This window comes from Eriocheir sinensis, chromosome 61 (assembly GCF_024679095.1).
Source record: "Eriocheir sinensis breed Jianghai 21 chromosome 61, ASM2467909v1, whole genome shotgun sequence".
NCBI classification, from domain to species: Eukaryota; Metazoa; Arthropoda; class Malacostraca; order Decapoda; family Varunidae; genus Eriocheir; species Eriocheir sinensis.
Window position 1 is genome coordinate 11284989 of NC_066569.1, and position 24343 is coordinate 11309331.

The following is a 24343-nucleotide window of genomic DNA, read 5'->3' on the forward strand; positions in this document are numbered from 1 at the left end:
TATTCAAATTTTTTCATTATTATTGTTATTATTATTATTATTATTATTATTATTATTATTATTATTATTATTATTATTATTATTATTATTATTATTATTATTATTATTATTATTATTATTATTATTGTCTTTATTTGCCACAAAGAATAAGCCGTTTGTTCAGGTACTAAAAACTAACATACTACTAACGGCGTTCCTAACTTGTCCTTAACTCGCTCCTAACTTGCGTGAACGACTCGTTCCCAACACCACAACCGCGTCTACTCTTTGTCTGTACCACCTCACCTTATTATCAGGTACATTTCTCTCCTCTACTAAGCATGATATAACACAACTATAACACTTGCTTCTTCTTCTTCTTCTTCTTCTTCTTCTTCTTCTTCTTCTTCTTCTTCTTCTTTTTCTTCTTCTTCTTCTTCATTTCTCAGCCTGCCAGAATCCTTATATCATCTTTTTTTTTTCTTCTTCATCTCCCAGTCTCCCAATATCTTCTTCTTCTTCTTCTTCTTCTTCTTCTTCTTCTTCTTCTTCTTCTTCTTTCTATATCATCTCCCAGCCTTCCAGCATCCCTATATCATCTCCCAGCCTCCCAGCATCCCTTTATCACCTCTCAGGCTCCCAGCATCCCTATTTCATCTCCCAGCCTCCCAGCATCCCTATATCATCTCCTAGCATCCCTATATATCATCTCCCAGCATCCCAGCATCCCTATATATCATCTCCCAGCATCCCAGCATCCCTATATATCATCTCCCAGCCTCCCAGCCTCCCTATATCATCTCATCATATTCATCTCTCGCCTCTGGGTTACAGTGATCGCGATCCTAACACAACTATTGGATAACTAACTACTATAACTGCTGCTGCTGCTGCTGCTGCTGCTACTCTGAACAGTTAGCGTCCGACACCAGCGTGTGACTCTCTCCAGCCTGCATCTTTCGTCCACAGAAAGGAAACCGCATCCTGGAAAAGAGAGAGAGAATTAGAGAGAGAGAGAGAGAGAGAGAGAGAGAGAGAGAGAGAGAGAGAGAGAGAGAGAGAGAGAGAGAGAGAGAGAGAGAGAGAGACTACTACTACTACTACTACTACTACTACTACTACTACTACTACTACTACTACTACTACTACTACTACTACTACTACTGCAACCACCACCACCACAACTACTTCTACCACTACTACTACTACTACTACTACTACTACTACTACTACTACTACTACTACTACTGCAACCACCACCACCACAACTACTACTACTACTACTACTACTACTACTACTACTACTACTACTACTACTACTACTACTACTACCAGTGCTTACAATGCTCCAGTTGACAGCACTTCCACTCTGAATTCTTCCACATAAAGAGTTGGCGGCCGAAAACTCCACACAAGTGCCTGTAGCAAGTCCTGCTCCACCTCGTACTCCACTCGTAGGTTGTAGACTCCACCCAGCTTTCCACTTCCCCACCCCACCCACGATGTCTGCCCGCCCGCCTCCACCCACGCGTCACTGAAAGGGTGAGAGATTGATGGGTTGGGTTAAGTTTTGCAGAAGTAATTGGGACTGTATGGATTTGAGGTTTTGAGGAGGAGGAGGAGGAAGAGGAGGAGGAGGAGAAGGAAGAAGAGATGTACGTTGGAGAGATGTGATATTAAACTGCATTATCTTCCTCCTCCTCCTCTTCTTCTTCTCAGCATCCCTATAGCATCCTCTCCTTCTTCTCCTCCTCCTCCTCCTCCTCCTCCTTCATCTCCTTCATCTCCTTCCAACTTTTCTTTTTTTTCCTTCCCTCCTCCTCCTCCTTCTCCTCCTCCTCACCTCGTCGGGGCAGGGATGGTCAGCGTGCGGAGATGACCTCGTAGAGTGACGGTGAAGCGGGCCACGTCCCCCCTAGCGCCCCCCACGCCCCCCCTCGCGCCCCCATCCTCTCTCTCCTCCTCCTCCCCCTCCTCTGGCGCTGATGTTGACGATGATACCAGAGTCACGCGGTACTGCTCAGCTGATTGGGAGAGAGAGAGAGAGAGAGAGAGAGAGAGAGAGAGAGAGAGAGAGAGAGAGAGAGAGAGAGAGAGAGAGAGAGAGAGAGAGAGAGAGAGAGAGAGAGAGAGAGAGAGAGAGAGAGAGAGATTTTTAGTTTTATGGGAAATTGTATGTATTGCAAACACACACACACACACACACACACACACACACACACACACACACACACACACACACACACACACACACACACACACACACCACAGAAGGGAGAGGCAGAATCAGTTCCAAGGAAGATCTTTTTAGGGAACGATGTAGAAGATGATGTTCCTGAAAGCCCCGCCGTGATCTCCCCAGCATATCGATCACCTCCCTCTCCCCCAGGCCTCGTAGCGGGGTACCCCATGGCCTGGCAGCGTCCCCCGTCACACCCCCAGCATCCCCCAGCCTTGTAGTGCTCCCACGAGGTACATTCAACCCCTTGGAATTGACATCTGGGGAGAGAAAGAGAAAAAGGTGAAAATGGGATATAGTGGAAGTCTAGAATTTGATGGTAAGATTGAGGTGCATTAGAGGAGAAGTAGAAATAGAGGAAGAGGAGGAGGAGGAGGAGGAGGTGGGTGAGGGAAGAAAGTGGAGATGGAGAAGGAAAGAAAAATGGAAGAAGATAGAGAGAAAAATAGATAAATAAATAGAGATAGATAGAAGAAGAAGAAGAAGAAGCAGAAGAATTTGAACGATAGATAGGGAAATAGAAAATAAACAGATACATAATAGATAGATAGATAGATAGACACGAAACACTAGAATTATAGCCACATATATTAACCACGGAGTCACTAATTCAATCCTCCTCTCTTACTTGCTATTCAGAATTGACTCCGCGAAAAACTCCGTGGACCGTTGGTGGCTGCAGCCGATGTAGGACAGCACCCCGCCGGCCACGTTCTCCCGCCTCTGTATAAAAGCCGCCGCCGACCCCTGACAGCCCGCCTGGTGATGCCCGCCGTTAGGGTAGAAGTCCACGTGTCCAAGAGCGTCCGCGTAGCCAAGCCCTGACAGACGGAGGTTGCAGGAGGTGAGGAAAAGGCTCATATACTTAAACACATATTTAACAAGTCTTCCGTGGGTGATTTGGGTATTTCCAGGGGTAGTTTTGAAACCCTGGTGGTAGTGTGACCCTTCTCCTGTACCGTGAACCTAAGAAACACATATTTGACAAGTCTTCCGTGGGTGATTTGGGTATTTCCAGGGGTAGTTTTGTGACCCAGGTGGTATTGTGACCATTCTCCTGTACCGTGAACCTAAAAAACACATATTTGACAAGTCTCCCGTGGGTGATTTGGGTATTTCCAGGGGTAGTTTTGAGACCCTGGTGGTAGTGTGACCCTTCTCCTGTACCGTGAACCTAAAAAACACATATTTGACAAGGCTTTCGTAGGTGATTTGGGTATTTCCAGGGGTAGTTTTGTGACCCAGGTGGCATTCTCCTGTACCGTGAACCTAAAAAACACATATTTGACAAGTCTTCCGTGGGTGATTTGGGTATTTCCAGGGGTAGTTTTGTGACCCTGGTGATAGTTTGACCCTTCTCCTGTACCGTGAACCTAAAACAAACACTCATTATAACTCGACTGATCTCCTTTTTGGCCTGTGGAAAAAGTTGACAATAATGACTCAAAACATATGAGCACCCGACATTACTTAGATTCTTAGGTTCTTAAAGTATACCACCACCACCACCACCACCACGTACTGTTCAGCTCCCAGTCCTGGCTCGGCGCGTCCGTGTGTATGACGTCAACGAAGGCGGCGTCCGAGGGGTCCAGGCGTACCTCCGATGCCGTGTTAGCGAAGTAAGGTCCAGCAGGGTCCAGGCCCGTCAGGCGACCCACCTAAGGGAGAGAGAGAGAGAGAGAGAGAGAGAGAGAGAGAGAGAGAGAGAGAGAGAGAGAGAGAGAGAGAGAGAGAGAGAGAGAGAGAGAGAGACGAAAAAATACCCCCCAAAATAAAAGAAAATAGATACAGAGTAGAGAGAGAGAGAGAGAGTTTATTGTCCTCATTTATTCTCTCTCTCTCTCTCTCTCTCTCTCTCTCTCTCTCTCTCTCTCTCTCTCTCTCTCACACACACACACACACACACACACACACACACACACACACACACACACACACACACACACACACACACACACACACACACACACACACACATACCTGCCTTCCCTTCATGGTCTCGAGGTGGTTGGCGGCATAGGACATGAGGTGGGCGCCGAGACTGTGCCCTACGAGATGTATGGCCGAGGGGGTGATGCCAAGGTCCTGGGGGAAGAAGAGTCGTAACAAGAATCCGAAGCCTTTGATAGTAATTCACTGTTAGCATTGTCGATCACAGTAGCCGCGGAGTAATGTAAACACGGCTGACTGAGTCCGTAGATTTCACCGCGTCGCCGTCTATTGCCAATGCTCCGCCCTTAACGCACTGCTGGTCTTGTGGGCGTTGGAATAGGGTGGCAGTCTGATAGAAGCCTTGCTGAAGACCCTGCTGGTAATGTCCGCTAGTGGTAAATGTGATTGGACGTTTCCAGAGACTTTGCTTCATATTCCTAAACGTATCAGGTTCCCATTACGCCTGTTTTCCAAGCCCACAGAGAAGAGTAACCGGATTTTCATGGGTGGCTTTAACGTTGAAGGCGCAGAAGTCGGGTCAAACTATCACCGCCATCACAGTACAGTCCATGAAAAGCTCAAGCAACTTTCACTACCACGAGAGACATTTCAAACACCCGAACTGAGACGCAGAGAGTATGAGAAGACCAACTTTTTGTTTTGCTTTTTAAAAGTAAACGAAGGAAAAAATTATGTGTATCAGAATTTATAACGTTCAGAAAAAAACTACCACCAGTACTACCACCACCACTACTACTACTACTACTACTACTACTACTACTACTACTACTACTACTACTACTACTACTACTACAACTACCACTTCTATACACTTACCGTTAGCCGCACGAGGAGCTGCCCGACCATCACCCCAACCAGACGTATGTTAGCCACGGCCTGGGCATACGTCGGAGGCGCCGCTCGAGACCAATCCACGGCGACCACTCCCATACTATCGCCCGTTGACAGCAGCGCCTCCAACAAGCGCTCCACCCACTCCAACTGCGTGGACTCTAGATACCTGTTGATGGGGGTGGATTGGAGGGGTTGTAGCTGGAGTGTGGTACTATGTATTAGGAGTTTGAGATAAGATAGTTAGGGTATCTTTGTGCGTTAGAGATGGATAGATAGATAGATAGATAGATTGATTGATTGATATGTATAGAGAGATGGAAATAGAACGAAGGAGGAGAAGGAAAGGGAAAAAAGAAAAAAAGTATAGTATAGGGAGAAGAAGAAGAAGAAGAAGAAGAAGAAGAAGAAGAAGAAGAAAGAGATGATATTGGGAGGCTGAGAAGATGAAGAAGAAGATGATAATTATAGGGATGCTGGGAGGATGAGAAGAAGAAGAAAAATTATAGATGTTACTTCTCTTCCTCCTCCTCCTCCTCCTCCTCCTCCTCCTCTTCCTTCTCTTTTAGATAACGTTTAATACTGAATGGGTGAGAGATGATAATAAAGTTCTCTCTCCCTCCTTTCCTTCCTCCCTCCCTTACCTACCCGTGGGTGAGGAGGGTGATGGAGGAGGCCGTGGAGAGGTGGAGGAAAAACTCGTTGAAGGTGGAGGAGTCTTGGAGGTCCAGTGCCTGTAATAATAATAATAGTAGTAATAATAATAGTAATAATAATAATGATAATAATAATAATAATAATAATAATAATAATAATAATAATAATAATAGTAATAATAATAATAATGATACTACTACTACTACCACCATTCCTCCTCCTCCTCTTCCTCCACCACCACCACTACTCACATGACAAGATGGGCGTGCGGGCGTATGCAAGCAGAAGGTTGGGGTCAGTTCGGGCGGGGGCAGTGGGTATAATGACACGGGGCGCTCAGGTCCTGCCCACGGCCCGTCTATAGGGAAGCAGCCGTAACCTTCGAAGCAACCTGAAGAAGGGAGAGATAGATAGATAGATAGATAGATAGATAGATAGAGAGAGAGAGAGAGAGAGAAGTCCGTCTCTCTCTCTCTCTCTCTCTCTCTCTCTCTCTCTCTTGTACATACACACACACACACACACCAAATTATTATTATTATTATTATTATGATGATGATGAGATTATGATTACTACTACTACTACTACTACTACTACTACTACTACTACTACTACTACTACTACTACTACTACTACTTTACTACTATACCTTGAGACGTAATGTTCCTCTTGCTGTAGTACGTGGTCGTGGGCGTCGTGGGCGTAGTCGTGGGCGGCGTTTCGTATGGGGCATTTATCATGAACGACATAAGGGCGTGCATGATCACACTACGACCCATGACTGTAGTAGTAGTAGTAGTAGTAGCAGTAGTAGTAGTGAGGAGAGAGAGAAATGAGATGAGCACGAGATGAGGACAGAGGAACGACTGTGTGTGTGTGTGTGTGTGTGTGTGTGTGTGTGTGTGTGTGTGTGTGTGTGTGTGTGTGTGTGTCTCCAAGTGAGTTGCTACTGTTATCTCTTCCTCTCGTAGTGATAAGGCCTGATAGCGAGCCTAGGATTGTGACCCCTGAGTGTGTGTGTGTGTGTGTGTGTGTGTGTGTGTGTGTGTGTGTGTGTGTACCTGAGTGCATGTGTACTACCAGACTATACATACACCTTGTCTCATTCCCTCCTGCTCCTTCTCATCTTCCTCCTCCTCCTCCTACTACTACTATTACTACTACTACGTACTACCACTACTACTTTTACTACTACTACTACTACTACTACTACTACTACTACTACTATTACTACTACTACTACTACTACTACTACTACTACTACTACTACTATATCTACTACTTTGTGTGATTTCTGATGCCTTAGTGAACTGTATTTCTTTATTTTTCTTTATCTTTTTATTTCATGGGTTTCTCTCTCTCTCTCTCTCTCTCTCTCTCTCTCTCTCTCTCTCTCTCTCTCTCTCTCTCTCTCTCTCTCTCTCTCTCTCTCTCTCTCTCTCAAATACTACTACTACTACTAATAATAATGATAAAGACAATAATAATCACAAAAGTATGAAGAAAAGGCATATTATCTCAGCCTGTTAGAGAAGGGTCTTGTAGCGCAGCGGTGGGCAGGAGAGAAGGAGGAGAAGGAGGAGGGAGTTAGTGAATAAAGATAATAATAATAATGCTAATAATTCCCAAAAGCAGCTGCTGAGGGCGATGAAGGGCCGCCGTATTAACAGTCCAGCATGAGAGGAGTGTCGGTGAGCGCACGGCGGCCACAGGTCACAGGAGGAGGCAGAGGAGCGGCGTGTGTGTGTGTGTGTGTGTATAGTGTGTAAACATGGCGTCGTCGCTGAGGTCTTTGCCGGACGAGAGTTTGCGGCGGCGGCTGCTGGAGCACGGCATCACGTCGCCCCTCACGCCCAGCACGCGGGGCATCCTCATCAAGAAGCTCAACCACGCCCTGGCCGCCAGCAGGAAGGCGGCGCCCGCCACCGCCCGCGCCAGGAGGAGCACACGGAGCCGCGGGCTGCACACCCTCAGCTCGGACGAGGACGACGACGAGGACGAGGACCAGCACGACCACTCCCTGGCCTCCAGCAGGGCCGCCAGGGACGGCCAGCTCCCGCCCGCCAGGCGCCGGCTGTCACGCGGCGGCGGGGCTGACGAGGCCGCGGCGCTGACGCCCGCTGACGCCCACCGCCGCTTCTTCCCCGCCCGGGGCCGCGGCGGGCGTGCCGGGGCGGCCGCCGCCAGGCCGCGCGAGGACTACGACACGGGCTCAGACTCCGACCCCGCCGAGGCCATGGCGGGCCAGGACCACCGCGAGGCCCCCAGGCCGCGGGGCGCCCACGCCGACCCCCTGGCCCCGGGGTACCGGCTGGGCGCGGGGCACAGCCACAACCACAGTGCCGGGGCGGGCCAGGCGTCGCGGGCCAGGGCCAGTGTCAGTGCCAGGGGCCACCTGCAGAATGGGCGTGACTGGGTGGATGCTGGGGGGGGCGGGGTGGCGGAGTCTGCGGCGGCAGCAGCGGACACCCTGGTGAGCCAGGCGGATGGGCCGAGCCGCCTGGCCAACGGGCGGCACCACCACAACAGCAGCGCGGCAGAGTGCCAGGGGGCGGAGGAGGAGGAGAGCACCTGGCACTACAAGGTGCCGCTGCTGCTGCTGGTGCTGCTGGCGGTGTTCTTCGGCGTGGTGGCGGCGCTCTACGTCAACATGCGCGTGCCACTGCTGCCCACGCTGTGTTCTGTGCCTGCCATGGCCGCACGAGCCCTGGCATCCCTCTCTGTGCCTTTCTCCGCCACACCCACTCCCCCGCCCCTGCCCCTGCCCGCACCCCCGGACACACAGCTGCCGCCCAAGCCCTCAGCGCCGCCGCCCACGCCCACAGGTCAGTCAGCGCCGCTCGGCCAATGCTACTTCTATGGCAGCCGTCTAGTGAACGCTGGATGAGGGGCCGCCTAGGGTAAAGGTGTAGTTCAGCTTCGCCAACTCCAAATACAATATACGCTTTCATATTATGGCTGAACTAAACCAACCATATTATAAACCAGGGGCAGGCCTTAGTGGGCTTTTTTTATCTCATTACTACTTTTATATACCTTGAGCCGCTGCCTTTACTATAGAAAAAAATAATAATCCATGCTATAAAGCCATACGTGGTTATCAACTGAACTAACCCAAGCTGAACAAACCTAAACGCTCCACCCCAGGCTGGCATCCTCAACCTCCTGTAGGTTTTATTGTCCTTCTATTGAGTCCTTCTTTTACCTTGTTTTTAATTAATTACTGTTTGTTTTAGTTTTAAAGTTTAGTTTATTTAATCTTTTATTTGGCACCACATGACCCAGCAGTTGAGGCGTCAAGACCAAACGCCCCAATAATCATCCACCCCAGGGCACCCAACCGTCTCCTACTGATTGGCGACGCTGGCAGGGTCATGTTAGGTTTTCTTAGGTTAGCTTAGTTTCTGCCCAGGCGAAGCTTCATATTACGGCTAAAGGACGTGTTTTTTTCAAACATCATCTAGCATTTTTATTGTCGCTGTTGCTGTTTGCTTTTTACCCTTGAACTGCCCCCCCTTGCTGTAAAAAAAAAAAAAGTCATCCATTAACCATAATATGAAGACGTACGGTACATGTTATTTTGAGGTGGTGGAACTAAACTCTCCCATATATTTACTGTATTTATCTAGTTTTACAACCATCGCACTGGGGAGCTTGACGCTATTTTTTCTCACCCATCAACTAAAATTTAAATGGGTGCCATACATATATAGTATTTTGAGGTGGTGGAGCTGAACTATACATTTACCATGGCCCCTTGTATAGAGCGTTAGTCCCTGTCACAACACTGGCTAGGTTAGGCGGCTGTCACTGCACTGAGTCGAGGCTTGACTTGCAGGGCTGACCAGGGTTGGGGTATATGTAGATAACCCGTCACCTACTCCACCGCCAGTGACAACAGTGGGGCAGCGCGAAGCCTATCACATATATTTATCGTGTCTCATGTTTTGTTTTCATAATTATTGCCTATGAATACTTGTGATTCACTTTTCGCTGAGACGTTTTCAGTGTGACGGTCGAGGTGCCAGCAGAGTCCACCCTCCTTATGGTCTTAGGAAGCTTAACCCGATAGCAGCGGGGATCATGTTTCTTAATGGTCCCTCCAAGCAAGAAAAATGAGAAAAAATCACCCCTCACACAAACCATTTCATAATATGTATCAAAGCATTTGTGATCAGATTATGTATCATCTATTTTGGGGGGTTTATATCATGGCACAAATTTGGCCCATTGCTGCTACACGTTAAAGCCACAAATTTGGCTCGTCGCTGCTACAGGGTTGAGTGATAAGTTTGGTTTAGTTATGCAAGAATGTCCTTCCTTGACTTATATTTCTCCTTTGCTTCTTTTCAGAAAATAGATTTCCAGTATGCAGCAGCACATTGAAGGTGAGAGCCATCCCTTGTGTCTCAGAATGAAATGAGAGAAAATAAACAAACATCTAAATAAATAAATAGACAAATAAACCTAAACAGATAAACATGAGCTTGAAAACAGTTAAAAATCAAGCTTGTTTTTTACTTTTTTTTATTCGAAATGCCTCAAGAGATTGTTTTTATTATTATTATTACAGTAAAAGAAGCAGTTACCAATACTACTGTTACTACTAGTCTATTACTGCTACCACTATACTGCTGTTACTACCCTTCTCCTCCTCCTCCTCCTCCTCCTACTACTACTACTACTACTACTACTACTACTACTACCACCCTTACTAATGTCTTCCATTGTGTCTCAGGCCAAATGCCTGTCAGTACAAGCGATGGCGTTGGTCCAGCCAGTGTTGGGTCGCCTGGAGGAGGTGGTGTTGCCCGCACTACACCAGCAGGCGGGCCGGCACCAATGCGGCGAGGCACCTACCAAGTACCTGCCCACCTCGGCACTCCAGGACCTGCTACAGCGACACATGGCTACCTCTTGGGTGAGTGCCAATACCCCAACTGTTTTTTTTATTAATTTTTATTTATTTATAGTTTACAGTATAAGGAAGCAGCTCAAGGGTAAAAAAAATAGTGAAGAAAAATTGTGTGTGTGACTATTTGGAAGAGGAGGAGAGGAGGAGAAAGAATATGGAGAGAGAGAGAGAGAGAGAGAGAGAGAGAGAGAGAGAGAGAGAGAGAGAGAGAGAGAGAGAGAGAGAGAGAGTGAGAGAGTGAGAGAGAGAGAGAGAGAGAGAGAGGTCTTGGTGGTAACTGTACTTTTATTATATTCGTCCATCAACGTCTCGTCTTTAAAACCAGTCTGCTCATCTTCCACAGAGTCCAACGGAAGGGGAGAAGGTGGTGGAGTCCCTGGGCAGCCTGGTGGAGTGGAACCCTCACTGGGGGCTGGAGGCGGTTCGTGGGGGAGCAACGGGGGGCGAGGGGGGGGCTCTGCTGGGCGTACAGGTGGCGTCACAGCCCACCTATATACTGTGCCACATCACCACTGCCATCTACTCCTTCCTCTACCTCATCATGGGGCTGGTGACAGGTGGGTGTAGTAGTAGTAATAGTAGTAGTAGTAGTAATAGTCTGAATATCTGTGTAAATATATGTAAAGCTATACCATCCAGTCTGGACCATAGGCTCGGTATGGTCTGGATGTCTATGTAAACCTATGTAAATCCCCCCCCCTACAGCCCTGGTCACCGCCTGGCTAGCGTTCTCCTGCACCAGATACTACAGATGGAAAGCGGAAGAGGAAAAGCAACAGGTGAGGGTGTGTTGGTACCTGTGTGTGTGTGTGTGTGTGTGTGTGTCAGTTGCTTGGGGCACAGAGAGAGTGGTGGGAGAGGAGAAAAAGAGTAGGAGGATTGAGAAGAGGACGATAGAGTAGAGGATAAAGAAGAGGAAGACAGAGGAAAGGAGAGGAGGATAAAGGTTGAATGGATAGTAGAGTAGAAGAGAGAGAGAGAGAGAGAGAGAGAGAGAGAGAGAGAGAGAGAGAGAGAGAGAGAGAGAGAGGAGAGGAGAGGACAAGAAATTACAAAGAATAAACTCTACAACAATAGGAGTGCAAAAATCAACACCTCAAACACACACACATCCCACCACCACCCTCACCCCCTTCCATCACCCCCACAGATGTACGAGCTGGTGGAGCAGATCCTGGAGGTGCTGGGCGGCCTGGGTGGGGCGTCGGGGAAGGACTTTGTAGCGGTGAACCACGTGCGGGACTCCCTCATCAGCCCTCGCGATCGCCGCACCAAACAGCATCTCTGGGAGCGTGCCGTTGCCTTCATCAACCACAACGAGTCTAGGGTGGGTGATGATGATGGTCTTGCACTCTTAGGGTCCCTCTACCTAACTATATATATATATATATATATATATATATATATATATATATATATATATATATATATATATATATATATATATATATAAAAAGATGCTGGTCTCACCTTCTTAGGGTCCCTGAAACTCACTATTAACTCTTTCGTTGCTAAACGCTCGCAGCGAGCACTAGCGTAACTTGCTGGTGGTGCTAAACGGTCACTGTGAGCTCCAGTCGCACTCAAATTTGCCATGAATGAGAGTGTTCCAACACTGTTTTCACCCCACAGCATTGCCAATTCAGTGGGTTTTCCAGTAAATTTGGTGGAAAATCATATCAGCCTAGCACAGAAAATCTACGGACGAGCAACTGGTGGATGTTCTTGTCCAATATAGCGGCATTTTTGCATAGCTTCACCTATCACATGACTGATATTTTGACCAAATAATTGTAAATTTTGCAGTTGGCAATACTGCCCTGCAGAACCCCATCATCAAGAGATCTACTCAGTAGTTGCTTTACAGCTGACCGTCGCGCATGTATAAATGTACGTCTTCACAGGCAACACCCCCTGAACATGCCAGTACATTCGCAGGAGAGGATTACATTACCAATCTTATAGATCTTGGCCTCTTTTTTCCAATGGTGTTTTTGTTTATTAACTGTGATGAATAGTTTTTGAGATGCAGAGGTTAAAAGAGCGAGCACTAGCGTCACTTGCTGGTGGTGCTAAAAGCTCACTGCGAGCGCCAGTCGCACTCGCAGCAAAAAAAACCCTGAACGTGCCTGTACAGTGGCTGGAGAAGCTTACATAACCGAATCTTATAGATCTTGGCCTCCTCTTTCCAATGGTGTTTTTGTTTTGTAGCTGTGATGAATAGTTTTTGAGATACAGCGGTTAAAAGAGATCCCCTTCCCCGCTGGGGTGCCCGAGCGCTACTGGGGGATAGTCTCGTTGCGAGCGCTTAGCAAGGAAAGGGTTACGGGCCCTCTGGCTTGCTGTTATGGTCCCTTCAGCTCTATTAACCCATCTGCTGCAGGGATTTGGCTTTCGTCGGTAGCCTGGTAACATATAGTCCCAGGTCTTTCTCTGCCTCTGTGGTGGATAGTGGAGTGTTTCCCATGTGGTATTGGTGTGCTGGATATCCCATCACTGGTAGCCTGGTAACATACACTCCCAGGTCTTTCTCTGCCTCTGTGATGGATAGTGGAGTGTTTCCCATGTGGTATTGGTGTGCTGGATATCCCATCACTGGTAGCCTGGTAACATACACTCCCAGGTCTTTCTCTGCCTCTGTGGTGGATAGTGGAGTGTTTCCCATGTGGTATTGGTGTGCTGGATATCCCTTCATTGGTAGCCTGGTAACATACACTCCCAGGTCTTTCTCTGCCTCTGTGGTGGATAGTGGAGTGTTTCCCATGTGGTATTGGTGTGCTGGATATCCCCTCCCACAATCCAGGACTTTGCATTTTTCTTTATTGAATTGTAGCAGCCAGTTTTTGTTCCATTCCTGTAGCTTGGAGATGTCTTCTTGTAGCAAATCCACAGTCAAGGTTTTCATGTAGATAGACAGACTCACTGCTCATCTACAGGCTATTAATAAGGGAAGGTAACTCTGTAGGTAAATAGATACCCTCCTGGAATGCACCTCAGCACTCCGCCACACAGGTACTTAATGAGACTCCCCCACAGGTGCGGCGTGAGATCCAGGCGGTCGGTGGTGAGGACTGTGTGGTGTGGCGGTGGGCGTCGGGTGTGCCCCAGTCCCACCACTCCCCCGGTTCCTCCCCTGGGGTGGACAGTGGGGGCGGGGGAGGCCGGCCGCCCCCCAAGGTATGGCAGGGGCCCGCCTTCAACACCCTCAGCCCTCACAATGTGCCCAATGTGTCTCCAACTTCCTGCCTCAAGATTAGAAACATGTTCGACTGTGATGTGTGAGTACCAGGGACACAGATGGTGGCTCTTGTCACTTGTTGTACCATTGTTATATCATGTCCCCATCCTCTCCTGGTCTCCCTTTGATCTCCTGTAAATTGTGGACACAGATGATGGCTCCTGTCCCTATATACAGCACTTGTCACTTGTTGTACCATTGTTATATCATGTCCCCATCCTCTCCTGGTCTCCCTTTGATCTCCTGTAAATTGGGGACACAGATGATGGCTCCTGTCCCTATATACAGCACTTGTCACTTGTTATACCATTGTTATATCATGTCCCCATCCTCTCCTGGTCTCCCTTTGATCTCCTGTAAATTGGGGACACAGATGATGGCTCCTGTCCCTATATACAGCACTTGTCACTTGTTGTACCATTGTTATATCATGTCCCCATCCTCCCCTGGTCTCCCTTTGATCTGTAAATTGGGAACACAGATGATGGCTCCTGTCCCTATATACAGCATTTGGCACTTGTTGTACCATTGTTATATCATGTCCCCATCCTCCCCTGGTCTCCCTTTGATCTGTAAATTGGGAACACAGATGATGGCTCCTGTCCCTATATACAGCACTTGGCACTTGTTATACCATTGTTATATCATGTCCCCATCCTCCCCTGGTCTCCCTTTGATCTCCTGTAAATTGGGGACACAGATGATGGCTCCTGTCCCTATATACAGCACTTGTCACTTGTTATACCATTGTTATATCATGTCCCCATCCTCCCCTGGTCTCCCTTTGATCTCCTGTAAATTGGGGACACAGATGATGGCTCCTGTCCCTATATACAGCCCTTGTCACTTGTTATACCATTGTTATATCATGTCCCCTTCCTCCCCTGGTCTCCCTTTGATCTCCTGTAAATTGGGGACACAGATGATGGCTCCTGTCCCTATATACAGCACTTGTCACTTGTTATACCATTGTTATATCATGTCCCCTTCCTCCCCTGGTCTCCCTTTGATCTCCTGTAAATTGTGGACAGCTAGTCGGCCCCATAGACAACATATATCATCTGTTGTACCATTACTGCATGTCCCTTCCCTCTCTCTCTCTCCCCTACATTCATCATTTGTTTTACTGTTACTACATGTCCCTTATTCTCCTGTCTTCTCTTGTCCTCTCAGGGAGTTTGGGGACAGCTGGCCAGCCCCATAACTACCTAACAATTACTTATCCAACATTAATTACTTCTTACCATCATCACACATCTCTTTATTCCCCTTAATTACCCCTGTCTTTTCTTGTCCTCTCAGGGAGTTTGGGGACAGCTGGCCGGCCCGCATCCAGGACAGCATCCTTGAGAAGTGCGAGGGCATCAGCATTGTGCATGTGGTGGTGGACCGCAGCTCCCGCGAGGGGTGCGTCTACCTCAAGTGTGCCTCGCTGGTTGACTCTGGCCGGGCCTTCAGGGCGCTGCATGGCTGGTGGTACGATGGTGAGTGGACGCAGGGCTTGTTATGTGCTAGTTTTGTTTATCCTCTCCTGTTCTGTGCTACTCTGTTCTGTTCTATTATATTCTGTTGTAAGATCTGTTCATTCTCTTGCTGTTAAGGCCATGATGAATGTTAGTGCAGATGTAGCTAACAGATGTGGAGTAGAGGACCCGGAAACAATGCTCAGAAGGGAAAGACTCCGATAGTTTGGACATGTGAAGAGAGCTGGGGAGGATACAGCGCTGAAAGTTTTGGAGAGATTGGAGATACAAGGAAGAAGACCAGTTGGTAGACCTAGGAAAACGTGGAGAAGGTGTATACAGGAAGACTTGGCAGTGATGGGATTGGATGAGCATCGGGCAGAAGACAGAGTAGCCATAAAGCGTCCAGCTGCTCAGGAAGAGTGAAAACGAACGATAAACAAAATGATGATGATATTATTTATTTATTTATTTGTTTGTGAATTTGTTGACTAGCTATTTGGGGTCATTTTTCATGTCATTCTCTTTTATTTGTAGTGAAGGTGAAGGTGGGTCTTGCCAGTAATAATGAAAGTGAAGATGATTACAGTATTTAATTTATTTATTTATTTATATAGTAACAGAGACAGCCAAGTTCATTATGGTCACTTCTTGCAGGAACTTGGAGGTCATCATCATCATTTCGTTTACTGTCCGTTTCCACTCTTCTGAGCGGTTAGACACTTTATGGCTCTCCTCCATTCTGCTCTGTCTTCTGCCCGATTGTCATCCATTCCCATCACTGCCAAGTCTTTCTGTATACACCTTCTCCACATTTTCCTAGGTCTACCAACTGGTCTCCTTCCTTCTACCTCCAATCTCTCCAAAACTCCCAGTGCTGTATCCTCCCCTGCTCTCTTCACATGTCCAAACCATCGGAGTCTTTCCCTTCTGAACACTGTTTCCAGGTTCTCTACTGAAGGTGGCAGCGGCAAACATTTATGACAGTGTGTTTATCATATCCACTTCTTGTAAGAAACCTGGAAGATGATGATGGCAGCAAATAGTTCTGATAGAGTGCTTATCATATCCACTTCTTGTAAGAAACCTGGAAGATGATGATGGCAGCAAATAGTTCTGATAGAGTGTTTATCATATCCTCTTCTTGTAAGAAACCTGGAAGATGATGGCAGCAAATAGTTCTGATAGAGTGTTTATCATATCCTCTTCTTGTTAAAACCTGGAAGAAGATGATGGCAGCAAATAGTTCTGATAGAGTGTTTATCATATCCACTTGTAGGAAACTTAGAAGGTCATAGCAGTGTGTTCATCCTGTCCCCCTCTTCCAGGTAACTTGGTGACAGTTAAGTTCCTCCGTGACGAGCGTTACCACCAGCGGTTCCCCTCGGCCCACTACGCCACCCTGCGCCTCCACCCGTCCAACAACAAGCGCCTCTCACTGCAACAACAACAACAGCTAGCAAACGCAAATGCCAACACCAACGCCGCAGGTCAGCCAGAGACACCCTGCGCCACCTAATATACACACACATACTCACACACACATACATACAGACACACACACACTCACACACACACGTACAGTTCTAGTATTGGTGGTTCTCAAGACGTGTTTGGTTGGTGTTTGTGGAAGTGATGGGCAGATAATTACTTACCATTTATATTATTATTATTATTATTATTATTATTATTATTATTATTGTCGTCATTGTCTTCTTCTTTTTCTCCGTTCTTTCTCTTTCCTCCCTTCCTTCCTTCCTTTCTTTCCTTCTAGTCTTCATTTTCTCCCCCTCTTCCTCCATCTCAATCCTTCTTTCCTTCCTTCCTCTCTTTTCCTTTCCTCTTCTCTCCTCCTCCTCCTCCTCCTCCTCCTCCTCACTTTCTCCATTTTAATCCTTCCTCCTCCTTTCATTTCTATCTTCATTTCCTTCCTCTCCTCCTCCTCCTCCTCCTCCTTCTCACTTTCTCCATCTTAATCCTTCCTCCTCCTTTCATTTCTATCTTCATTTCCTTGCTCTCCTCCTCCTCCTCCTCTTCCCCCTTCCATTCAATCCCCCTATGATAAAGTCCCCCCTCTCTTGACAAGCCTTGGAGTTGGTGAGTGAGTGAGTGAGGGTCATACTGTTGTTGCCATGTTCGGAGTGCCAGCAAGTGCCGATATCCAATGAATCCTGGCCGGCGTTTGTTCAGCCTTGCCCCGCGTCAGTGCCATCAGTGCCGCCGACGACCGCAAGGCCTCGTACCAGACGGAGGGTTGCTGTATATTATTTTTTTACTATTCGAATAGGACACGACCGACGTACGTATATGTATGCAAATGTATAGTCTATATTTTTCGTGTTGCTGCTGCTGCTGCTTCTACTACTACTACTACTACTACTACTACTACTACTACTACTACTACTACTACTACTACTACTACTGCTGCTGGTCTTGTGTGTGTGTGTGTGTGGATGGTAATGTATGTATACGTGTGTGTGTGGGAAGGAGTGACTGATTGTGTGTGTGTGTGTGTGTGAAAAGGAAATACTGAATAAAAGGAGGAATGAGGAGTTGTAAAAAAGGAGGAGAAGAAAGAGGAAGAGGAGGAGGAGGAGAAAAAAATAGAGAAGAAATTTTAACTTGATCAAAACAAGAAAATATTTTAAGTGTGTGTGTGGTCGGAAATGTTTTTAAATTCTTCAGTCTTTAGCAGAGGTTGGTTGGGCACGTCACTGTAGGTTAACTTTCTGTACATAGTATCCTTAACCCTTCTAATATTACTACCACTATTACTTTACTATCATTACAAAACAGATGATAACGATATAATGACTTACTTCTATGACTACTATTATTATTACTGTTATTATTATTATTATTACTTGTGTTATTATTATTATATTTGTCAAGTCGCCATTTGGTCTCATCTGCAAGGACACTGCCAAAAGTATTCCAAATATTGTGTGTGTGTGTGTGTGTGAGAGAGAGAGAGAGAGAGAGAGAGAGAGAGAGAGAGAGAGAGAGAGAGAGAGAGAGAGAGAGAGAGAGAGGTGGTGGTGTGTATTGAAAGTGCAAGACAAAGACCTGACAAAGTGTTGGTATTAGGATTGGAACACATGTAAATAGGATCGTGTATGTGTGTGCATGTGTGAGAGAGAGAGAGAGAGAGAGAGAGAGAGAGAGAGAGAGAGAGAGAGAGACACAGGACAAGAGAGAGAGAGGAAATGGAGGAAAAAGGGAGTTATGAGAGAGAGAGAGAGAGAGAGAGAGAGAGAGAGAGAGAGAGAGAGAGAGAGAGAGAGAGAGAGAGAGAGAGAGAGAGAGAGAGAGAGAGAGAGAGAGAGAGAGAGAGAGAGAGAGAGAGAGAGAGAGAGAGAGAGAGAGAGAGAGAGAGAGAGAGAGAGAGAGAGAGAGAGAGAGAGAGAACAAGGACATAAGAGAGAGAGGAAATGGAGGAAAAAGGGAGTTAAGAGAGAGAGAGAGAGAGCCTGCCTTAGTTTGTGTGCACAGTTTGTCAGAGACGTACACAGTTTCTCAAAGACGTGCATGGTTTTTCAGAGGTGGCGTACACGGTGTCAGAGGTGTACACGATTTGTCAGAGGTGTACACGGTCTCTCAGAGGTGTGCACGGTTAACTGAAAGCATACATGGTTTGTCAAAGGTGTACACAGTTGATCAGTGCCACTCACCAAGAGGTATATGCAGATTGTCAGTGCCAGTGTTAGTGCCAGCTAGGTCTTCGGCACTCACCAGTTTGTCAGTGTCAGTGCCGAGTGTGTTCTGGTTGGGGATAGCAAGAGAGAGAGAGAGAGAGAGAGGATAGGAAAGGTTTTGGCTGTGGAGAGAAAAAAAAGAAAGGGAGAGGAAAATATAATGTGTGCCCAGGGAGAGAAAAAGGAAGCATTGTGTGTCTGTGGAGAGGAAAAGACAGGGAGAGGAAAATGTAATGTCTGCCCAGGGAGAGAAAAAGGAAGCATTGTGTGTCTGTGGAGAGGAAAAGACAGGGAGAGAAAAAGAAAGCATTGTGTGTCTGTGGAGAGGAAGAGACAGGGAGAGGAAAATATGTGTGCCCAGGGAGAGAAAAAGAAAGCATTGTGTGTGTGGAGAGGAAAAGACAGGGAGAGGAAAATGTAATGTCTGCCCAGGGAGAGAAAAAGAAAGCATTGTGTGTCTGTGGAGAGGAAAAGACAGGGAGAGGAAAATATAATGTCTGCCCAGGGAGAGAAAAAGAAAGCATTGTGTGTCTGTGGAGAGGAAAAGACAGGGAGAGGAAAATATGTGTGGCCAGGGAGAGAAAAAGAAAGCATTGTGTGTCTGTAGAGAGGAAGAGACAGGGAGAGGAAAATATAATGTCTGCCCAGGGAGAGAAAAAGAAAGCATTGTGTGTCTGTGGAGAGGAAGAGACAGGGAGAGGAAAATATAATGTGTGCCCAGGGAGAGAAAAAGAAAGCATTGTGTGTCTGTGGAGAGGAAGAGACAGGGAGAGGAAAATATAATGTCTGCCCAGGGAGAGAAAAAGAAAGCATTGTGTGTCTGTGGAGAAGAAAAGACAGGGAGAGGAAAATATAATGTCTGCCCAGGGAGAGAAAAAGAAAGCATTGTGTGTCTGTGGAGAGGAAAAGACAGGGAGAGGAAAATATGTGTTCCCAGGGAGAGAAAAAGAAAGCATTGTGTGTCTGTGGAGAGGAAAAGACAGGGAGAGGAAAATGTGTGTGCCCAGGGAGAGAAAAAGAAAGCATTGTGTGTCTGTGGAGAGGAAAAGACAGGGAGAGGAAAATATGTGTGCCCAGGGAGAGAAAAAGAAAGCATTGTGTGTCTGTGGAGAGGAAAAGACAGGGAGAGGAAAATATAATATGTGCCCAGGGAGAGAAAAAGAAAGCATTGTGTGTCTGTGGAGAGGAAAATAGTGTGTCTACTGAGAGGGAAAAAAATAAAATGCCCGGAGTGTTGTGTGCCTAGCAAGATGACAAGAAAGAGAAAGAAAAGAAAGAAAGTAAAATAAAGTATTGAGCCAGTGTGTTCTGCTGTGGCTGGAGTGTTGCGTCCCCATCAGGAGGGAAAAAAACCTGTTCGTTGAGAGAGAAAAACAAAGGAAAGAGACCAAAATAATGTGTTGTTATGGGTTCTTGTGGTAGTAAAGAGGGTAGTAAAATATGCCCGGAGTGTTGTGTGCCCAGCAAGAAAGAGAGAAAGAAAGAAAAAGTGTTGAGCCAGTGTGTTCTTGAGAGGGAGAAAAAAACTGTCCATTGTGTAGGAAAAATACTGCGTTCTTATGGGGTTACTGAGTGCCGCGCCCCATCCCGAACAGCCCGCCCCAGCACCCTAGTAGCGGACGCCTTGACTAGGGGTGCGAGGGCTTACCAAGGGAACACTGTGTCGGGCTTCTTCAGAAATATCACGGCTTAGGGCGGACGATGTGAGGTTTTCCAAGGGTCATTTTGTTGATTTTTTGTAATGTTTTTTTGATATGTGATTGTGTGTGTGTGTGTGTGTGTTAATATTCTCTCTCTCTCTCTCTCTCTCTCTCTCTCTCTCTCTTTTTTTTCTCTCCTTCCCTTCTTCCTTCCTCCCTTCCTCCTTTTTCCCCCTATTTCTATCCTATCCAGTCAGTCAGTCAGTCAGTCAATCTCTCCCTCCTTCCCTTCCCTTTCCATTTCTTCTCTTATATTTTCCTTCTTATATTCTTTTTTTTCTTCTCTTCTTATTCATATCTTACTTTTTATATTCCATTTCTTCACTTGTATTTTCCAGCCAGTCAGTCAGTCAGGTGATCTCTCCCTCCCTCCCTCTTTCTCTCCATCCCTCCTCCCTCCTTTCCTCCCTTCCCTGGTGTTGTTTCTGGAGAGGTTCGAGTCATGGAAGAACTTCAAACTTTTCATATCTTAGCATTTTAGGGACAACAAATTATTATTATTATATTCAGAGAGTCTAATACTATTTTGCTTGGCCGGAAGTGACCGCTTAATGTGTTCATGTATGTTGTATTGAGGGGAGAGAGAGAGAAGGACCTGGACCTGGTGGACCTGGCGCCACGTGGTGGTGGAGTCCGGACCACCACCGCCACCACCACTATGTCACTGTCACAAGACTAGCCTTCAGTAGCTCTCCACAATATATGTGCTTTCAAATAAACAAATTTTATGTTCATTGGAATACTCTGGTGTTTCATTGGCAGCCAGATTGAGATGATGTTCCTATGGCAAGAGTGTGAGGGGTGATGTTCCTACGGCAAGTGTGAGGGGTGATGTTCCCATGGCAAATGTGAGGGGTGATGTTCCTACTGCAAGTGTGAGGGGTGATGTTCCTATGACAAGTGTGTGTGAGATGTTCCTATGGCAAGGGTGTGTGAGATGTTGTTCCTATGGCAAGGGTGTGTGGGGTGGTGTTCCTATAGTAAGTGTGAGGGGTGATGTTCCTATGGCAAGGGTGTGAGGAGTGAGGTTCCTATGGCAAGTGTGTGTGAGATGATATTCCTATGGCAAGGGTTTGATAGCTGATGTTCCAATGGCAAGGGTGTGAGGGGTGATGTTCCTGTAGTAAGTGTGTGTGGCGTGATGTTCTGACCCTATATAACAAGTGTATGAGCTTAGATTTTCTTCCGCTATATAACAAGTGTGTGAGCGGAGAGATTCCCTTCCCTTAGGTCCTTCCACTAACAAGACATATGAGAGAATATTCACAGTTCCTTCCTCTCTATGTGCAAGAATGTGTCCCTGAGGCAGTCATGTAACTTCCTCCCAGCTTGCCAGTATTGTCCTGGCTATAGAGAGATACCCTTCCTTTAGGCCCTTCCACTAATGATATATGAGAGAATATTTCACAGTTCCTTCCTCTCTCTGTGTAAGAATATATCCCTGAGGCAGTCATGTAAATTCCTCCTAGCTTGCCAGTATTGTCTTGGCTATAGAGAGACTTACAGACCTCTTTCAACCTTATTACAAAACCTTCAGTGTCCTTTAGAGCCTACCACTAACGATACCTATGAGAGTATACACAGTGCCTTCCTCTCTCTGTGTGTGAGCAGAGATGTTCCTCCTATAGCAAATGTGTGAGCAGAGGTGTTTTTCCTATGTATGGGGAAGCAGTGGCTGTGTTGTTAGTGTCCAGGAGGATGCAAGTGGCCTAAGACTACCCCCCCGTGCTGTCCTGAAGACCACCTGTTAACCCGGACTCTAGATTCTCGCTCTAATCATCAGATCAAAGATGAGCTCCGAGGGGCAGCATGAGTCAAACAAGATGTCGGCTGGGGCTGAACCTGACCCTTCCCAGAACACACACAAGTAACCAGCTGGAGGTGCCAGCTGGTAATAGGGTCCAGGTGGTGTTTGGGTCTTGCCCACACTCTCTCTGGATAGGTCAGGCACTTCGGCACTTTTCACAGAGGGACGGCACTGTGTGGAGGAGCCTGACTGGTGCTTGGAGTGCCACCCAGAGCCTCGATGCCACAGGTGTGTATGGTGGTGACTGTTTTGTGCCTGTCTATAGTAGTGGAGTGCCACAAAATCCATGGCACTTGTAATATTGTGACACTTTATAACTTGGACTTCTTGTGACATCTCGATTCCTCTGTTGTTTTCCTTACTTTTTAATTTGCACTGTTGTTGTTTTTCTTCCTTTTCTTTTTTCTCAACTTTTTTCTTCCTGTACAACTCTATCTTGCTTTTCTCTCCCTATTTCCATCCTATCCAGTCAGTCAGTCAGTCAATCTCTCCCTCCCTCTCCTTCCTTTTTCTTCTTCTTTTTCCTTCCATTTCCTTCTTCCTGTACAACTCTATCTTCCTTTTCTCTCCCTATTTCCATCCTATCCAGTCAGTCAGTCAGTCAATCTCTCCCTCCCTCTCTTTCTCTCCTTCCTTTTTCTTCCTTTCCTTTCTTCTTTTTCCTTCCATTTTCTTCTTCCTGTACAACTCTATCTTTCTTTTTTCTTCCTATTTCCATCCTATCCAGTCAGTCAGTCAATCTCTCTCTCTCTCTCTCTCTCTCCTTCCTTTTTCTTCCTTTCCTTTCTTCTTTTTCCCTCCATTTTCTTCTTCCTGTACAACTCTATCTTCCTTTTTCTTCTCCTTGTCCTTTTCTCTCCCTATTTCCATTCTATCCAGTCAGTCAGTCAATCTCTCCCTCTCTCTCTCCTTCCTTTTTCTTCCTTTCCTTTCTTCTTTTTCTTCCTTTTCTTCTTTTTCCTTCCATTTTCTTCCTCCTGTACCACTATACCTTCCTCTTCTTTTTCTTCTAACTCATATTTTAGGTTGAGGGAATAGGCAGTGAATATATGTATGTAGAGGCATTTATTCATATCAGAAGGTGGTGATGGTGGTGGTGGTGGTGTTGCAGTCATCACCACCACCACCATCACCACCACCACCTTCCTTCACTTACTACATTAACAATACATAAAGTGAATAACAACAGGATAGAGAGATAGATACATAGACAGATAGATAGATATTTATTACTTATTATTTATATTGATTTGTCATTGGCCAGTCACTTCCTATACCAAGAGAGAGAGAGAGAGAGATTAACAAAGACAGACAAATTAACAGACAGAAAATAAGAGAAAAAAGAAAAAAAATCAAACCCCACACATGACCTCACTAACTAAACCAGGTCAGACACAGGGGGAGGCAGGAGGGCATCAGGGTCAAAGGTCACGGAGGCCAGCATGCCCTTCGTAGGTGACCACACGCCGAAGTACTGCACGGGTTGTCCTCGGAGCTCGGCGGGGATGACAAGTTCGATTGTCTTTCGCGTGTACTTGGGGAGCGGAGAGGAGGCGCTGCGCTCGTTGGGGACCTGTGTGCCGCTGCTGGAGGCGTCCCCGCTGCCCATCACGAAGATTGCGTCTGGGGAAGGGAGGGGGGGAGAGATTAGAACTGTAGGGGAGAGCTGGGGGGTGGAGGAAGAAGCGAAAGAAGTTAGCGTTGGGAGGTAAGGGGAAGGAGGAGGAGATGGAGATGGGAAGAAAGGGGGTCAGAAGCGTAGGAGAACTATGGGAGGGGAGGGGAAGGGAAGAAAGAGGGGAGAGCAAGAATGGGGAGGTGGGGATATGGAGAAGGAAGGGAAGAAGTCTGAGGCGTAGGAA

At 46.7% G+C, this 24343-nt stretch overlaps 3 protein-coding genes across 13 annotated transcripts in view; 1 reads left to right on the plus strand and 2 right to left on the minus strand.

Annotated features, from left to right (window-relative positions):
• LOC126986501 (pancreatic lipase-related protein 2-like) lies at positions 1-6591 on the minus strand. Of its 2 annotated transcripts, XM_050842780.1 has the most exons (11): positions 6313-6587; positions 5914-6053; positions 5654-5739; positions 4991-5174; positions 4202-4306; positions 3741-3879; positions 2847-3039; positions 2246-2478; positions 1823-2003; positions 1322-1513; positions 1-963 (listed from the first exon to the last, which is right to left on the minus strand). In XM_050842780.1, the coding sequence occupies exons 1-11, from the start codon at positions 6440-6442 to the stop codon at positions 882-884; spliced, it is 1665 nt and encodes a 554-aa protein (XP_050698737.1). In that variant the 5' UTR covers positions 6443-6587; the 3' UTR covers positions 1-881. The 2 variants fall into 2 exon arrangements, with proteins under 2 accessions (XP_050698737.1, XP_050698738.1); XM_050842781.1 differs by lacking the exon at positions 1-963 and having other exon boundaries at positions 1365-1513; positions 1823-1995; positions 6313-6591.
• Positions 2927-21416, plus strand: LOC126986499 (uncharacterized). Of its 10 annotated transcripts, none has more exons than XM_050842774.1 (12): positions 2927-3062; positions 7299-8488; positions 10017-10051; positions 10402-10584; positions 10922-11135; positions 11284-11357; positions 11729-11905; positions 13615-13856; positions 15119-15300; positions 16608-19204; positions 19419-20041; positions 20169-21416. In XM_050842774.1, the coding sequence occupies exons 2-10, from the start codon at positions 7435-7437 to the stop codon at positions 16796-16798; spliced, it is 2352 nt and encodes a 783-aa protein (XP_050698731.1). In that variant the 5' UTR covers positions 2927-3062; positions 7299-7434; the 3' UTR covers positions 16799-19204; positions 19419-20041; positions 20169-21416. The 10 variants fall into 10 exon arrangements, with proteins under 10 accessions (XP_050698731.1, XP_050698730.1, XP_050698733.1 ...); XM_050842773.1 differs by having other exon boundaries at positions 19419-19969; positions 20064-21416; XM_050842776.1 differs by having other exon boundaries at positions 19419-19901.
• A 2274-nt stretch (positions 21417-23690) lies between these two features.
• Positions 23691-24343, minus strand: part of LOC126986502 (protein Skeletor, isoforms B/C-like) — a 5906-nt gene continuing 5253 nt past the window's right edge. The window contains exon 5 of the mRNA XM_050842782.1: positions 23691-24104. Coding sequence (XP_050698739.1) covers positions 23860-24104 — 245 coding nt within the window. The 3' untranslated portion in view covers positions 23691-23859. The remainder of the gene's footprint in view (positions 24105-24343) is intronic.

Excerpts from the sequence above, each read along its gene's own strand:
- LOC126986499 (XM_050842771.1), top strand. The coding sequence starts at position 7,435 with ATGGCGTCGTCGCTGAGGTCTTTGCCGGACGAGAGTTTGCGGCGGCGG. Across the intron at positions 10,585-10,921 it reads GACACATGGCTACCTCTTGG|AGTCCAACGGAAGGGGAGAA; the intron begins GTGAGTGCCAAT and ends CATCTTCCACAG. Across the intron at positions 13,857-15,118 it reads AACATGTTCGACTGTGATGT|GGAGTTTGGGGACAGCTGGC; the intron begins GTGAGTACCAGG and ends TTGTCCTCTCAG.
- LOC126986501 (XM_050842780.1), bottom strand. The coding sequence starts at position 6,442 with ATGGGTCGTAGTGTGATCATGCACGCCCTTATGTCGTTCATGATAAAT. Across the intron at positions 5,740-5,913 it reads CCGCACGCCCATCTTGTCAT|GCACTGGACCTCCAAGACTC; the intron begins GTGAGTAGTGGT and ends TTATTATTACAG. Across the intron at positions 5,175-5,653 it reads ATCACCCTCCTCACCCACGG|GTATCTAGAGTCCACGCAGT; the intron begins GTAGGTAAGGGA and ends CCCCATCAACAG.